We start from the raw sequence: 16371 nt of genomic DNA, 5'->3' as shown, positions 1-16371 counted from the left end.
TTTAAGGAATTAAATCTAAAAATAACAGTGTGCGTCATCTCTTGTAATTGGCCTTACCCATTTCAAAAGACAGTGGTTAGTGTCATTGTTATGACTCGCTAAGAAGAAATGTATGTACACGTGTAGTATGTGTCATTGTCTTCAATCCCTGTATGTGAGCTATTTGCAAAGATGCAGTGACCTTAACTTTTCCTATGACCTTGACCTTATTTTTTGTTTATTTCAATTTCAAAGAAATGTATTTGATAGAATTATTTTCAATAGTATCTTTAAAACTGAGATAAACAAAAAATGAGGTCAAGGTTATATATAGGAAAGGTTAAGGTCACTGCTACTTACCGTATAAGTGGAAATTTTAGCCAGACGCAAATTTAGCGATTCTTCCTTAAAAATTGGTATTTTATTTTTAGCGAGATGTAATTTTAGCAATTTTAAAATGCTCTCTAAAGAAGCCATTACAAACAAAACACAATTTTTAGCGATATTCAGTTTTAGCGATCTCGGCTCCCTCGCTAATAATGCAGTTTTATGAATTTGTAAAAGATATTAACTTTATACACCTCTGTACTCTTAAATTAAAACTGAGAGGCTTCTTCTTGCTGTTAGGTAGATTGAAAGTATCAATTATTACTGCTGTAAATGACAACAACTGATTTAAGGTGTTAATTCTGTATAGGAGAAAAATCAATGAAATTATTTCCTCTTTCATCATTTATTACTTAAACATAAGTATAAAAACATACTAAAAATGTACTCTTTTCATTTTGTATCATTGGGTCGGGCATTTATCTTACTGACATGTATTTCTTGATCCTTTTTAAAAACAAAAAAACTTTAACTTTAATCATCTTTAATGCCTATTTTTAACTTTTATTTGATAGGAATTACAAAAGCCTTCAGCACAGTGGGTTTAGCTTGGCACGACCGGACAAGTTTACTACAGTACAGGCCAGTATGACTGTCAGTTATTGTCCTGAGGGTAAGAAGACGGGATCCTCTCCTTCCTCTGGGGAATCCGACAAATCGGGCAGAATTAGTATCCACCTGGAGTGTGTTCCTCTACAGTCACTGTACAACGGTACGTTATCTCACCTGATGTGTATGTAAGGGAAATGTTATCAAGATTGCTCAGTTGTGTCGGATGTAATGAAATGATTCCCTCTGTTAAATATTGAGACTGATGTTAGGTTGTAATAAAAGAGTTCAGAGTTCTAGCTCTTTGAGAGCTGAACTCTTCGTGAGACTGCTGTAATGTTAAAGCTCTTGGAGCTCTTGTATCTTTTCCTTCAGTTTTCATACAACCCTGAGATTATTTTTCTTTACAGTGGAGAGTGTGCAGCTTGAGAATCAGACATTCTATATGAGGCATTCCATGTACTGTAGTTACAATTACATGCATCCAAAGTAAGTTATCACATAAAGAATAGTTGTATGGGTTTTTTTCTGAATTATTTACAGACTAATAAAGATTAATTGAATAAATCCTTTATGAATCTTGATAGTTGTATTCACTGTTTGTAGTGCCATTCCCCTGCTGGGGTACCTGCCACAAGATATGAATGGGATGTCCATTTTTGATTTTTACCACAAGGATGATTTGGAAACTTTGTATAACATATACAGACAAAGTAAGAATACTTCTCAGCTTTCTCAGATATCATCATACTAAAAAGTATTTTAAAAAAACTACAATCTCATTGTTCCTAATCATTGTCATGTTCTGTTGAGAGAATCCCAACTATCAGAAGTAAGAAATGTATAGTTTATTTCACTATTAATAAGACTGTGATATTTGATAGTTGTGGTCTCCAAGGGAACACCCTTTAAGAGTAAGCCGATCAGATTGAGGACCAGGAATGGCTGCTGGCTGACTGTGGAGACTGAGTGGTCAAGCTTCGCTAATCCGTGGTCACACCGGCTGGAGTTTATCATTGGTCAACACAGACTGGTCAAGTAAGCATTCTACACTTATAACAACACATCATTGGTCAACACAGACTGCTCACACTTATAACAATACTTACCATTGGTCAACACAGACATTGATTTACTTACAATTACACCTTGTCTTAATGTTTTTCAGTTGCTTTATTTCCATTTTCTTTTGTCAATACTACCAGGGATTTATCTAGACATTTTGTTTTACTGCCATTTTATATATTAAGGGGAAAAATGAGAGCCACAGGCTCAATCTTAGCGCCGGAGGCGCGAGTATGCTAGGGGGGTCAGGGGGCACCCCCCCCCCCCCTCCGTAAATTAATGGAGCAAAATCCTGCATTCTTAGAGCTTCTGAGGGTCATTTCTAGACCTTTACAAAGGCCACAAAACTTCACTTTTTAGACAAAATATGAAATAACAACAACAAAAAAATAATAATTTGGTCAGTACTTTATTTGATTTTTGCTCCGAATATCTATCACAAATCAATTTTCCTGTTTTTCATGTTTCACTACTAACATTGTTTTTGTTCTTCCTCCATTCTTCAGATTCATAGTGATACAAGCTCAATTTTACTCATCTACACTTTTCTTTTTAACTCTGCAGTCGCATACGTATCTTTCGACATCATGGACATGGCACATGTTTACCGATCAATATCAAATAGGAGCTTGAATAATCTATTCTTTATTCTAAAAGCGTTTGAATGAATAGGATGGTAAATTAGGATATGCTGTTAAACTTCAAACGGACAAAATGAAAATTTCAGAACGATGTTTTAATATTCTCCATTTAATCGCAAAAAGGGGAATTTTTGCACCTTTTTCAAGAGGGGAATGGTATCGTTTACTGGTAGTAAAAACGGCAACTATGTAACGTGTCTATTTTCACACAAAATCGACATTATTAATATGAAATAATTTAGTGCTTATAAACCTCAATGAGCAAATCATCACACTTGATCATTGGAATGATTGGATATTGAAAACTTCAAGGACAGACGCTGAAATTACTCAGTTGTAATTTAAACATTAAACAGAAAATTTCCATTTATATTGAGTCATTCAATTAAGATAATTAATATGAATCAATGAGAAAAGGTTTAGCTATATAATAAAGAAGTTATTGAACTTATATCGCTGAATATTGACATGTTAAGGCTGTACAAATGCACTCACAAGCTAGAGCAAGCTATTGCATGTGTACAGCTAACTTTTGTCAATAGTTCAATAACCTTCTGTGTTGTAAGATATTAAGAGTCCTTTTAAGATATTTTCAAGTGTAAACTCTGCTCCATCGGCAAACAGGGGATCTAACTCAGTTAATCATTGATCTGCATATAGGAATCATCGTGAATCTAAGATTGTTAAAATTTGGTGATTTCAGTCATATGGATTTTTAAAGATACAATGGCATAGGGGGAGGGGAGGTAAACACTAATGAAATGACATTTGCTATTTAACAAGTTTTTCCTTTCTTTTCCTTTTAGACCGCCTACTGACGGCAATGTGTTCAGTGAACCAGATCGACCTTTGTTTATGTCACAGTTGAGTGATTACCAGCAAATGCTACAACAAAAAATCAGACAGATGTTGCTAGAGGTCAGGAATAACTATATAGTTCTGTATATTTATTCTATATAGGAGATAATTATTGTGCCCATTTTTTAGTTTATAAACATGTATAATAAAAAGCAATTATACATTTCGAGAACTATTGTAAAATTCTCCATGTTGGACATGGGGGACTGACAATGACTACAATGAACAATTATCAGCCATAAACACTAAAAAGCACCCCTTTATTTGTATAAGTAGAGCAATGTGAATTACAGAGAATCGTCTGGATGTTCTTTACTGAACGAGCTTGATTTTGTTTTTCAGCCTGTCACTGAGGGGAAAGTCATCTCTCCGCTTCAGTCCAGAGTCGATTCTTCTGATGAACAGAAAACTTCAGGTGGGCTGTCAGAGATACACACATACAAACATGCAATAGTGTACCGAAAATGCCTCCCAGTTTTATCCACAAATAAAGGAAGAAATATTTGCAATATTTCTGTAAATGCATTGTACATCACAACTTGTTGGAGATCAACAATATACATGTATTTTAGCTTTTGTTTGAGTTTCCCCTTTATGCTTGGTTGTATTTACAGCTTTAACATGGATTTAAATTGAGATGAAATCAGTTGAAATTTCTTATTATTACAGAAGAAGAATCGGATAAAACCAAGATTAAAAGTAAACAACAGATAGAAAAGTTCACGGACAGGAAAGCGGGGAAATCACCAGTATGTCTTCTATGTACAAAACTAGTACTTGTGTAATGTGATCACAGAATTTGTGAAAAAAAAAAAAAAAAGATTTGCAACTACGCAAGTGAGTTAAGGCTAAATATAGGTTTTTCTATGCAAATGAGCTAATAAAAATGCATAACTTATATATTTTATGTACAGAGAAAGTTCAATTGGATTTTCTTGTACATACTTAATAACCACAGTATATTAATGCAAGTGCACATTATGACGTCATCTTATGATGTCATTGTTCTTTCCCATTCAAGATAATAGAACACATCAACAAAACAACGGCGCTAGGGCATATTCTATTTGATTTGAAGTAAATAATGTATAATATTATGGAGAATATACTTAAAATTAATAAAATTGCTGCACAAATCCTATGCACTTCTTCAGTTGATAAAAATTTTAAGAAACTTACACTGGACTGTGATTTTTTTACCCTGTTTCAACTTAGAATTGTGCGAATAGTAACTAAACAATTATCGTGTCGACATTTGTGCAGCAATATTTTAAATCCTTGGAATTTTCTGCGTCTCTTTATACCTTGTTTTTGTTAAACAAAGTAAGGTATGCCCTTGCGCCGAAGCGATTTTGTTGGTTTTTTATAAACTTGTGTAGTAAAGATCGATGACGTCATAATATGACGTCATAATGAGTACTGGCTATCGCATATCATGGGTACCAAGAATGTATTAGAATACAAGTTTTAACATTTTCTTTGCGGTATGTATAGCAATTATGGGTTTTAATTAAATATTTATAGAAACCTCCTTATGAAGCCTTAACTCACTTGTGTAGTGTAATACAGGTATAGAATTTTTTACCAATAATAACTGGGTTACACTGATTATTTATTTATTAACAGCTTTTAAATTGTATTTTTTTTTTATTCCAATGGTTTAACATTTAAAATAACATTAAAGTTTTCCTGTCGTGTGTAAGTTATAATTGATGAGTTGTTTCCCTTGATTACAGGATTCTCTCCAGTCTGCTGAATCTATTGGCATCAGTTCTATACAGACCTTCCCGGAACATGAAACCTCCATGGCTTATGAGCAGCTTAATTATGCCAACAGCATCAAAAGGTACTAATGCAACATTTTTTTTTTTATTTCTTGGTTTATGGATCCGCCAACCCTATTTTTTTAGGAATTAGAAAAAAAATGCAAATTTGAGATTTTTTTTTCGAGCAAACTTAGCAAAAAGTATCCTTGGGTGAAGGGGATTCAAGTTTTGTTCAAATCATGACCCCCCGGGGGTAGGGCAGGGCCACAATGGCCGATCAAAGTTTTACATAGACATAGAACAACCAAAAATGAAAATAAAATATGTTTTAATTGTTACAAATGATCTTAATAATTATTTAGAGGGGGAAATGTAATATATATTACCCTGGAAAGCTGTTTGTACAGCAGCAGTTCTTAAAATCTTAACAGGAATCAACATGGGATACCCGGTATTGTATCCTTGAGCTATAAAAACAAGTGATGCAATACATCTGGGGGAAATGACTACCAATGTTTTGTAAATAGTTTTTAAGGTAGTTTGATCCTCAGGTTTATAAAATTAGCAGTTAAGCAATCAAAAATACTCATAAAAGTATCTCTGAATCCACAAAGTTATTTAAATTTATCCACAGTATTTCTTTAAAGTAATAGATTAAAGTTAATCATATTATAAGCGGGAAATTGTCAAATCTCCAATATTTTTGCAGAAAAAGCGAATTGGAATATCAGCAATGCATTTTGTAATTGCAAATTGATCAGCAAATATATTTTAGGTTAGAAAACGATAGGTATCCAGGCATTTAGAGAAATTGTCATGATTTTTACACTTATTTGGTATTTTTTGTCTTATTTCTGTCATGTAGTCTATAAAACATAGTGTAAAAGGCTTTTGCTATCATTGCAAGACACCACAAATCACTTCCTATTTCATATCATGCTAGTAAGCTTTGGTATCTAAGGCTGGATTCAAGAAAATCTTATTTCTCTGAAAATGTATTAATTTATTTTCCTTTTATAGGGTACAAATGTCAACTTTTATAAGACCTTTTCTAAGACTTCCAAAAACCTTGACTCTTATAAAGATGAATAAAATGAAAATTGTTGCATGAAAAAAAATTAATTTTCAAGCTTCATTTTGATGCATTTCAAATTAAATATTGATTTTTGGAGTTATCCTTCCTGACTGAGGATCGGATAACTTTAAGTTTACTATCATGCATTATAGACACTAGTGGATTATAAAATCATAAAATCAATAACAGTTATCATGATATTTAGGAATGAACTTATCTTTCCATCTTTGCATTACCATGATTACAGATGTTTACATTCAGGGTTGGACTAATACCCCCCAAATGCATAAATTCCCTATCATTCATCTTTTTCATTTTCTCAATTTAAGGATTTCCATCCCTAATGGGACCAAATTCTCTACCCTTAAATGTCTGTCAAGTACATAATACTCTGATATTATATTAAAGCATTTTATAGTAGAAAAGGATTGACCGTGAGAAGTTCCAAAAATGTCATTAATTAAGCAATAGTTAATTAACAAAGATTGCATTGAAGTCTATGGGGAAAAGCGTTTTTTCAAAATAAAAATTCTAATAATTTGAATATCAATAAATCCTGCGGTGGAAAGATGCATTGAAACATTAAAAGTAGAATGACAATTGAAAAAAAAAATTTACCGGCTAAATTTTTTAAATTGATTTTTTTTTATTAATTAAAAAAAGGGGAGATAACTCTTACCAAAATTCAAGGTCATAAATTAGGACACATCCCACTATACATACTAATGGTAATAAATGGGAAGTATGTCTAAATAAACTGAGTATTCAATGCCTACATATCTGTTATGTATTCAATTTCATTGAATTTGATCCTATTAGGGATTGAATACCTTAAAATAATCAAGAACAGTTTTCATTCTTTGTTTTAATTGTGTAGTAACATATTTTATGAGGGCCGTTCAAAAATTACGAGGACTTGTTGCACAGAAAAAATATTGGACGACATAATCATTCAAAATGTCACACATAATATAACAGAATCTTTACTGATGTGGTCTTTAAAATTTCATATCAAAATGTTGTAAATTGATATCAATTTTGGGTGATTTATCAGGACATATTATTAAGTCACGGAGCAACAAAATCTTCGACGTCACATTCTAAAAATAATGAGTTTTCATTTTCTCAACATTTTCCTAAGAGTTCCTGTTCAGATTTAACTACGTTACCTACTCAACATCCATACACCATTTCTTGTCAATTTTAAACTCTATAAAACAAGTAAAGCATATTCATTTCTTGTTTTAAAACTAAAAATTGCAGGTACTTATAGGATAAAGTGTGACATTGGTCGCTCTGAAACACGTTCTTTACAGTCCGGACAAAGTTTTCGTCAATAATATTTCGGCCCGTCCTCACGAATAGCCTACACTTTATAAAGATAAGGTCATAATGAATAAAAAATTTTAATTTGCTTTTTGTAAACAAATTTTTTAAATCTAATTTCTGGTTTACTACATGTTTTATTATGCATATTTTGGATTAGTTTAAATTCTATGTTGGCGATATCTTTTGGAGCATTACACATAATTTAACAAAAGTGTGGTGGTCCAATAACTCCTGTCTTTTCATTCAGGCATTTGCTTCATTGTACTTCTAATGTAAAATTCACACAATTCAAAAGGAATCACATCAGAGAAAAATCACTTTATTTCTGTGCGATTTTTTTATGTTGACATATTCTTCTATTTATGTTTCCAGAAATCCAAATAAATATATTAATAAATAAGCAATATAAAGACACACTTAATATAAAACATTATAGTGTTGTACATAAACATCGCGAATTATAGAAAATTTTTCAATGAGTTTAATTTTGGTCTTCTGAATGATTTTGTTTAAAATTTTTTGTTGGCAAGTGCTTCTGATACTTGCCAACTAGCTGAAGCAAAGGTCCTTATCAGCGATATTTTGGTGTAGGCAAAACAGCGATAATTTTAAGAGAAATTTTTTGCTTTAAAACTTCCAATGTAACATGGTCCTATTGTTTGTAAATGCCCTTCATCTAAATCTCTTTTGTGAAATCTTTAAGATTGGTTACATATATCCAATCTGTGAAATTTCATAATTTAAACTATATGACGTCCAATGACTGGAAAAGGGGAAATATATAACCGGCCGAAAATTATCCAATTTTATTTCATAAAATATTTATGCGAATTTTATTTTACAAAGTAATTTGAACTTCAATTTTCATTTTAAACAAATGCACAAGTGTATTTTATATTTATTATATCATAAAATTAAAAAATTGTGGCTTAACAGAAAAAATATACACTTTAAATTTAGTTAAGATTAAATCATAAAAAGTGTGAATATAAAAAATTAGAAAACAATAAATTACATATTTTATATATTCATTTGATATGCTAAATGCATATTGACCAAACTTTTTATTCGGTAAATCTAGATTTGAAATGGAATTTAATATAAAACAACATATATGAATAGTTCTTTTAATAGCTTAAAGGGAGAATTGAAGTCTCTCCAATATTTTTAGGCTAAGTTTGTCCCTGTTATTGTATTTTTTAATTCATTTTTTTCTAAACAAATTGTGTAAACAGGTAGTTAATGCTGTGAATGCATGTATCTTTATTCTTGTAGACAGCAAATATGGTATGGCACATCATGGAATAAGAAGTCTGAGTGAAATAAATACTCATAGTATAATTTTGTAATATTGTTGCTTCCTCACATTTTAAGCTCAAGTGAGCTTTTCTGATCAAAATTTGTCCGTTGTCTGTCGTTGTTGTCGTTGTAGTCATTAACTTTTCACATTTTCATTGTCTCGTTAACTTTTCACATTTTCCTTGGGTAAAAGGGATTCTTTGTTCAAGAACCACCCCCTCTTCCAAGGGGAGATAATTATGAATTAGTGCAAAAATTAATGGCATCTGTTAAAAATCTATTTCTCCAGAACCACTGGGCCAGGAAAGATGAAACTTGTGTGGAATCAATCCTCAGGTAGCGAAGATTCAAGTTTGTTAAAATCATGACCCCTGGGGGTAGGGTGGGGCCAAAATGGGGTATCAAAGTTTAACATAGGAATACATAGGAAAAATATTTAAAAATCTTCTTCTACAGAACCGTTGGCCAGGAAAGATGAGACTCGGTGGAGTCATCCTCAGGTAGCGAAGATTCATGTTTGTTCAAATCATGACCCCTGGAGGTAGGGTGGGACCATAATGGGGTATCAAAGTTTAACATAGGAATACATAGGAAAAATATTTAAAAATCTTCTTCTCCAGAACCACTGGGCCAGGAAAGATGAAACTCATGTGGAAACATCCTAAGGTTGCGAAGATTCAAGTTTTTTTCAAATCGTGACCCCCGGGGATATGGGTGGGGGCCACAATGGGGTATCAAAGTTTAACATAGGAAAAATCTTTAAAAATCTTCTTCTCCAGAACCACTGGGCCAGGGAAGATGAAACTCATGTGGAAACATCCTCAGGTAGCGAAGATTCAAGTTTTTTCAGATCATGACCCTGGGGGTAGGGTGGGACCACAATGGGGTATCAAAGTTCAACATAAGAATACATAGGGAAAATCTTTAAAAATCTTATTCTCAAGATTCACTGGGCCAGGAAAAATGAAACTCATGCAGAAGCATCTCCTGAAAGGGAAGATTTTATTTTGTTCAAATTATGACCCCTTGAGCAAGGGTGTGGCCACAATGGGTGATCAAGGTTTTACATAGGAATGCATGGTAAAAATCATTAAAATTCTTCACAAACCCATCATGATGATTGATCATCAATTTAAAAGCATAAAAAGGTAATGTAATTTTGAAATTCAGGAGAATAGAGGAACCATAAAGTGTACAAATGAATACAAGGCTATATCAATAAAAATTTTCATCTTATAAACAAAAAACCATAATGTGTCACAAAAGCATTCTAAGGAAGTGTAGATTTAAGTTGGTTTAAATACTCCCTCCCCTTCCCAGAACCCATATTTATAATGTATGTAACCTTTTTGATACTGAACTAATTTTTGCTTTTACCTAGCCAGTTGCTCAGGTGAGCGATGTGGCCCCTGGGCCTCTTGTTTAGCTTGAAACTGCATTTCTGTCATGAAAACACAAAAGCTTCAATCTTTAAAAATCTTCTTCTGTACTCCTGGACATCAAGCAGTCAAACTGTTGGTAAAAAAAAGCATATACGTAAACCATGGCCCCAGGGTCAGATTTTTAGTGCTAAAATGTGGCTAAACAGTTAAATATTGCATTATTTGTTTGAAATTTTCCAAAAATAAACTAATTTTTAACTGATTTGAGTTTTGCGATATTGTGAATTTGTGCATGCATGTTCTAGTGATAGGGTGGGGCTATATAGAATATAGTGAAAATGAGAATTCTTTGAAATTTTTTTTCTTTTGTGCATGAATATAAGCACTAATACAAATGATTAAAATGCGAGGGGCATTTCAAAAGTTCTGGCAACTGTTTAATAAAAGATTAACCGTTTTACGGAAATTATTGCCAAGTGCATATCATGTTGAAAGATCTTCCAAAATTGTGATATGGCCCATATTGTGACGTCACTTTATAATATGAATTTTTATGACGTAATAACTCCTGAGTATTAAATAAACTAACCAGAATATAGAATGTTTAGCATACTCTTCCATAAAAATGACGTAACAAAAGACAATTTGATCAAATTAAAATATATAGTCAAAACAACTTTTGCTCATTACTTTTCTGACGCAAGTTAACGGACGCAAATGCCATAGTTATGGTGGAATGTTTACATTTTTGAATTTCAGTCTATCATATGGTATTTTATTTTGGAGATCTGTCTTCTTCTGAAATGGTTTTAGCGAGTGTCAAAATTAGCATGGTTTTATCGAATTTTTTGTCGCTCACTGTATTTTTTCTTGTATTTTAAACTTTCCCAGATTTGAAATTAATTTTAAATGGTATATTAAAACAACAAAGTTGACAATTTATTTACCTCTAAAGAAAAATAGGCTGATTGTGTTACAAAATTCAATGGCATAAATTCGATTACAAAACTATTAACCAGATTTGTGGCATCGATGAAGGCTAAATAGAAGTATCAAATATAAGATTGCCCCATGAATTATTCTAGGATAAAATTCAAAAGCCAGACAAAGCTTAACCCCACGATATAACTACCTAATAGTAGCAACAAAAAATGCATGGAAAATAAATAAGATTTTACATGTCTGTAACTCTTCATTTTTTGAATTCAAAAGTCAAAAGCAGTGGTGTGTTGTGGGGGGGGGGCCTAATGTTTATATAGTGAATATGTAAAAATACACACAAAATCTTTTCCTTTGTTGTTGGGTATAATGCCAATGATCTTAGTATATATTAATGGTAAAAAAACCTGCTTCTTCAAAATATATTTAGCCCCTGGGACAGAATACTGCATTAATATACTTATAATTTAATGCTTTGAAATATGTTTTATTTCAAACGATGGAGAGCTATATAAATTTCCAAAATTTTGAAAATCCAGCCGTATCATGTAAATAAAAATCTTAACACAAAATGAATGTCTATGATAGCATAACTCTTTGTTACATGATCTACCTGCTCGGTATTAACAAACCAAAATACAATGAATAATGGAATTGCTGATAAAATTGTAAATTTCATGGCCTCTTTTAAAACTACCTATTTGCAAATTAAAATTTTCTTTAAAAATTTTTATAATATATGTAAACTTTTCAATACTGAACTAATTTTTGCTTTTACCTAGCCAGTTGCTCAGGTGAGCGATGTGGCCCCTGGGCCTCTTGTTTAGCTTGAAATGTCTGTCATGAAAACACAAAAGCTTCATTTTATTTTCATTTCTCCCGACCAACCCTAATTAAAAAAAGTATGTAAACCATTAAGATTTTTTTTTTAAAAATGTGGCCTAAATAGTCAAATATTACACTAGGTTTTCCAAAAATATTTACTTTTTCACTGATTTGAGTTTTGCGATAGAAGGGTGCATGCATGTATCTTTTATTTAACAGTTGAAAAATCCAGTATTCTTAGCTTTTTGCATGAATATAAGCACCAATACAAATGGTTAAAATACTGTATAAAGGTATTTTTTACGTGCTGCTAATTTTTATGAGTTTTATAAATCCGTAAAATTTAAATGCGTAAAATTTCACAGAAGGAAAAAAATGCCTGGCCTAAATTTTCAACATCGTATGTAATAGAGTATTGGCTATAATTGCTATTTAACTCAGTACCTATAGGCTAAAATTAGAACTGTTGGTATTTTTAGCACTTTAAAATTGATCATCAATTAGGATCAAACAAGTTAATTGTAATTAATGCATAAGGTATACAAACATCGTCAATTACCTGGTTACTTTTACAAGACGCATAATTTCTGATAATGATTTAATTATTACAGATCTTTAAATTATACCCGTTTTTCAAATTCGTTGACCCTTTTTTCTGTTTTGTTTGCATTCAATTAAAACATGACTTTTTAACACACTAGAATAGTGTCAAGTAAATCATGATGGTTTGAGTTGTCTCTCTTTATATTTTCCATAAAATGAAGACGGGCACATGGTGCTCACCAATAATGATACTTTAAAGTTAGCAAATTGTGTTTTAATTTAAAAAGAATGGCACATGATATATAAAGGTAATTCAATGAACAAACATATAATTTAATGAATCGACATTTGATATCGCGGGAATAATATTTTGATTTTTACATCGGGTTTTCCAGACGCATTAGGCCTATTTATATGTAAACGTATTCAAAATGCTAAAACATTGATCTGGAATTTCACCTCCTATGATTTAAATTTTTACGAACATGCTCAATTCGTAAAAAAGTAACAAGTAAAAATTTAAATCACCTTATTTCAGCCAAAATTTGTAAAAATTTACAGCAGTAAAAATAACCCGTTATATGGTAATTTAAAATTGTAAGATTAAAATAAGACCATGTAAATTGTCTAGGACCATTTATTCAAATCGGTAAAAAGGCTTTTTTAGAGTATTCATGTATTTTAGTGTGTTGTTATTTCTGTCATGACTTATTTACTTTGTTGTCAGGTACTTAATGAGCCAACAGAAAACATACTCCTCCTCCTCAGAGAAGAAAGCTACGTCTGAAGAGGAAACAGACACCCCGTGTACCATCTCCACGACAACTGCAGGTACGCTCACAGATAGGTCAGATAAATAAAATAAAATAGTTATAAACGAGGAAACAGACACCCTGTGTACCATCTCCACGACAACTGCAGGTACGCTCACAGATAGGTCAGATAAATAAAATAAAAAATAGTTATAAACTCCATGTACGATCTCCATGACAACTGCAGGTACGCTCACAGATAGGTCAGAGTTAAAAAAAAAGTAGTTTGACTTGTGTGCAAGTAAGTTCTGATCCTGTAATGTGCATGTCTTTTGTTTACAGAACCATCAGATTCAGAGTTTGAAGTAGATATCTCAGTCCCAAAACCACCTAGCTTTGGAAGTAGTACAAAGGTATGTGTATGTCAACTTAGTTCTATTTCACTTCAAAATAATTTTGTGAAACAAAGTACTGTAAAAAAAATGTATTATATTTAGCGTGTATGATATTTGGCGGAAATTGAATTATGAACTAGTTAGCGGAAACTTGATTTAGTGTATCTCATAAAATTTGTCTTTATTAGGTCACCTGAGTAAACTCAGGTGACCTATTGCTATCACTTTTCGTCCGTCGTCGTTCGTCGTGCGTCGTGCGTCGTGCGTTAACATTTGAACATTTTCAGCTTCTTCTCTGAAACCACTGAACCAATTTCAACCAAATTTGGCATATAGCATCTATGGGTGAAGGGGAACAAAATTTGTGAATTTCATGGGCCCTGCCCCCCTGGGGCCTGGGGGGTGGGGCAAAAACTACTAAAATTAGTGCAATCTTTAAAAATCTTCTTCTTTACTCCTGGACATCAAGCAGTCAAACTGTTTGCATGATTGTAATCAGCATTGAGTTCTCTACCAAAATTGTGAAATTCATGGCCCCGGGGTCAGGGGTTCTGGTGTTAGGGTGGGGCTAAATAAGTATATAGTGAAATTTCATGAATTCTTTGAAAATCTTCTTCTCTGCTCCTGGGTATTAAATAAACTAACTAAGTGCATAGTTATGATGAGCAAGAGTATATCTAACAAAATTGTGAATTTCATGGCCCCAGGGTCAGATGTTCTGGTGTTAGGGCGGGACTCTATTGATTATATAGTGAAATTCCATAAATTCTTTGAAAATCTTCTTCTCTGCTCATGGGTAATGAATTAACGAAGCAAGTGCATAATTATGATGAGCAAGAGTGCCTCTACCAAAATTGTGAATTTTATGTCAGGGGTTCATGTTAGGGTGGGGCTCTATAGATTATATAGTGAAATTTCATGAATTCTTTGAAAATCTTCTTCTCTGCTTCTGGGTATTAAATAAACTAACTAAGTGCATAGTTATGATGAGCAAAAGTGCTTCTACCAAAATTGTGAATTTTATGGCCCCAGGGTCAGGGGTTCTGGTGTAAGGGGGGGGGGGGCTCTATAGATTACATAGTGAAAATACTTGAATTCTTTGAAAATCTTCTTCTCTGCTCCTGGGTAATAAATAAACTAAATAAGTGCATAGTTATGATGAGCAAGAGTGTCTCTACCAAAATTGTGAATTCTATGGCCCCAGGGTCAGGGGTTCTGGTGTAAGGGGGGGGGGGGGGCTCTATAGATTATATAGTGAAAATACATGAATTCTTTGAAAATCTTCTATGCTCCTGGGTATTAAATAAACTAAATAAGTGCATAGTTATGATGAGCAAAAGTGCCTCTACCAAAATTGTGAATTTTATGGCCCCAGGATCAGGGGTTATTGTGTTTGGTCAGGACTATATAGTTTATATAGTGAAAATACTTGAATTCTTTGAAAATCTTCTCTCTGCCCCTGGGTATTGAATTAACTAACTAAGTGCTTTGTTATGATGAGCAAAAGTGCTTCTACCAAAATTGTGAATTCGATGGCCCCAGGGTCAGGGGTTCTGGTGTAGGGGGGGGGGGGGGGGGCTCTTTGATTATATAGTGAAAATACATGAATTCTTTGAAAATCTTCTTCTCTGCGTCTGGGTATTAAATAAACTAAATAAGTGCATAGTTATGATGAGCAAGAGTGCCTCTTCCAAAATTGTGTTTTATGGCCCCAGGGTCAGGGATTCTAGTGATAGGGTGGGGCTTTATTGATTATACAATATATAATACACTAAATCTTTGAAAGTTTTCTTCTCTGTCCTTGGTATTAAGCAGATGAATTACCTATGTAGTTATGATGAGTAAGGGTCCTAATCTTCCAGAATTGTGAATTTCAAGGCCCCAGGGTCAAGGGTACCATAAAGGAGGGGGGGGCTGTACTTATATACTGAAACTGGATGAATTGTTTGAAATCTGCTCCTTGGTATTTATCAAATATTTTTGAAAAGCAAGGGTGCCTTTTCAAAAATTGTGCAATGTGTGCATCTAGGCCTAAGGGTCAGGGGTTCATGTGTGATTGGGGCATTACTGATCATGCTGAATATTACTGATTACTTAAAATGTAGTTTTTGTTCCCCTACCCTGCCTATGGGTATTAAGTAAACAAACTAAGCAACTGCTAAGTGTATTGTTATGATGATCAATGGTGCCTATTTCAAAATTGTGAATGCCATAGCATCTGGATTAAAACATGAATCAAATTCAATCACTGGAAAGTTGTTGCATAATGCTCAGGTGACCTATAAGGCCCATGGGCCTCTTGTTTGTATATGTATAAGACATTTAGCGTTGTACTTGAACTAGGGGAACTTGCTTTCAGCCAGAAGCGCTAAAAAGAATACACAGCCAAATGTAATACGTTTACAGTAACAGCAAACACACTTAAAATGGATTTATACTTGAAGTAAAGTGATATTGATGTCCCATAGATTAAAAACTTCTAACATTGTTTATAGCCTCTTTGATGAATTAACAATATATTTAACAAACTGATATTATTCTTCCCCAGCACTTTACTAAAAGTAAGTTCACTGTACCTCTCAAATAA

The 16371-nt window shown here is 32.9% G+C and overlaps 1 protein-coding gene across 2 annotated transcripts in view; it reads left to right on the top strand.

The window, feature by feature from the left end:
• Positions 1 to 16371, top strand: part of LOC134276620 (period circadian protein homolog 1-like) — a 47890-nt gene that overhangs the window by 26470 nt on the left and 5049 nt on the right. Inside the window, exons 9-18 of one of the 2 annotated variants that reach the window (XM_062758852.1) lie at positions 882 to 1078; positions 1326 to 1404; positions 1522 to 1628; positions 1800 to 1953; positions 3428 to 3539; positions 3822 to 3894; positions 4152 to 4228; positions 5216 to 5325; positions 13365 to 13468; positions 13732 to 13802. In XM_062758852.1, the coding sequence (XP_062614836.1) occupies positions 882 to 1078; positions 1326 to 1404; positions 1522 to 1628; positions 1800 to 1953; positions 3428 to 3539; positions 3822 to 3894; positions 4152 to 4228; positions 5216 to 5325; positions 13365 to 13468; positions 13732 to 13802 (1084 nt within the window). Of the gene's footprint in view, positions 1 to 881; positions 1079 to 1325; positions 1405 to 1521; positions 1629 to 1799; positions 1954 to 3427; positions 3540 to 3821; positions 3895 to 4148; positions 4229 to 5215; positions 5326 to 13364; positions 13469 to 13731; positions 13803 to 16371 lie in introns of those variants that run through there. The other variant, XM_062758851.1, reaches the window with a different exon arrangement.

This window comes from Saccostrea cucullata, unplaced genomic scaffold, assembly GCF_032062105.1.
Source record: "Saccostrea cucullata isolate Sc308-1 unplaced genomic scaffold, CSIRO_AGI_Scuc_v1 ctg590, whole genome shotgun sequence".
NCBI lineage: Eukaryota > Metazoa > Mollusca > Bivalvia > Ostreida > Ostreidae > Saccostrea > Saccostrea cuccullata.
The sequence above is the reverse complement of the archived record's forward strand: the minus strand, read 5'-3'. Positions and strand labels throughout refer to the sequence as shown.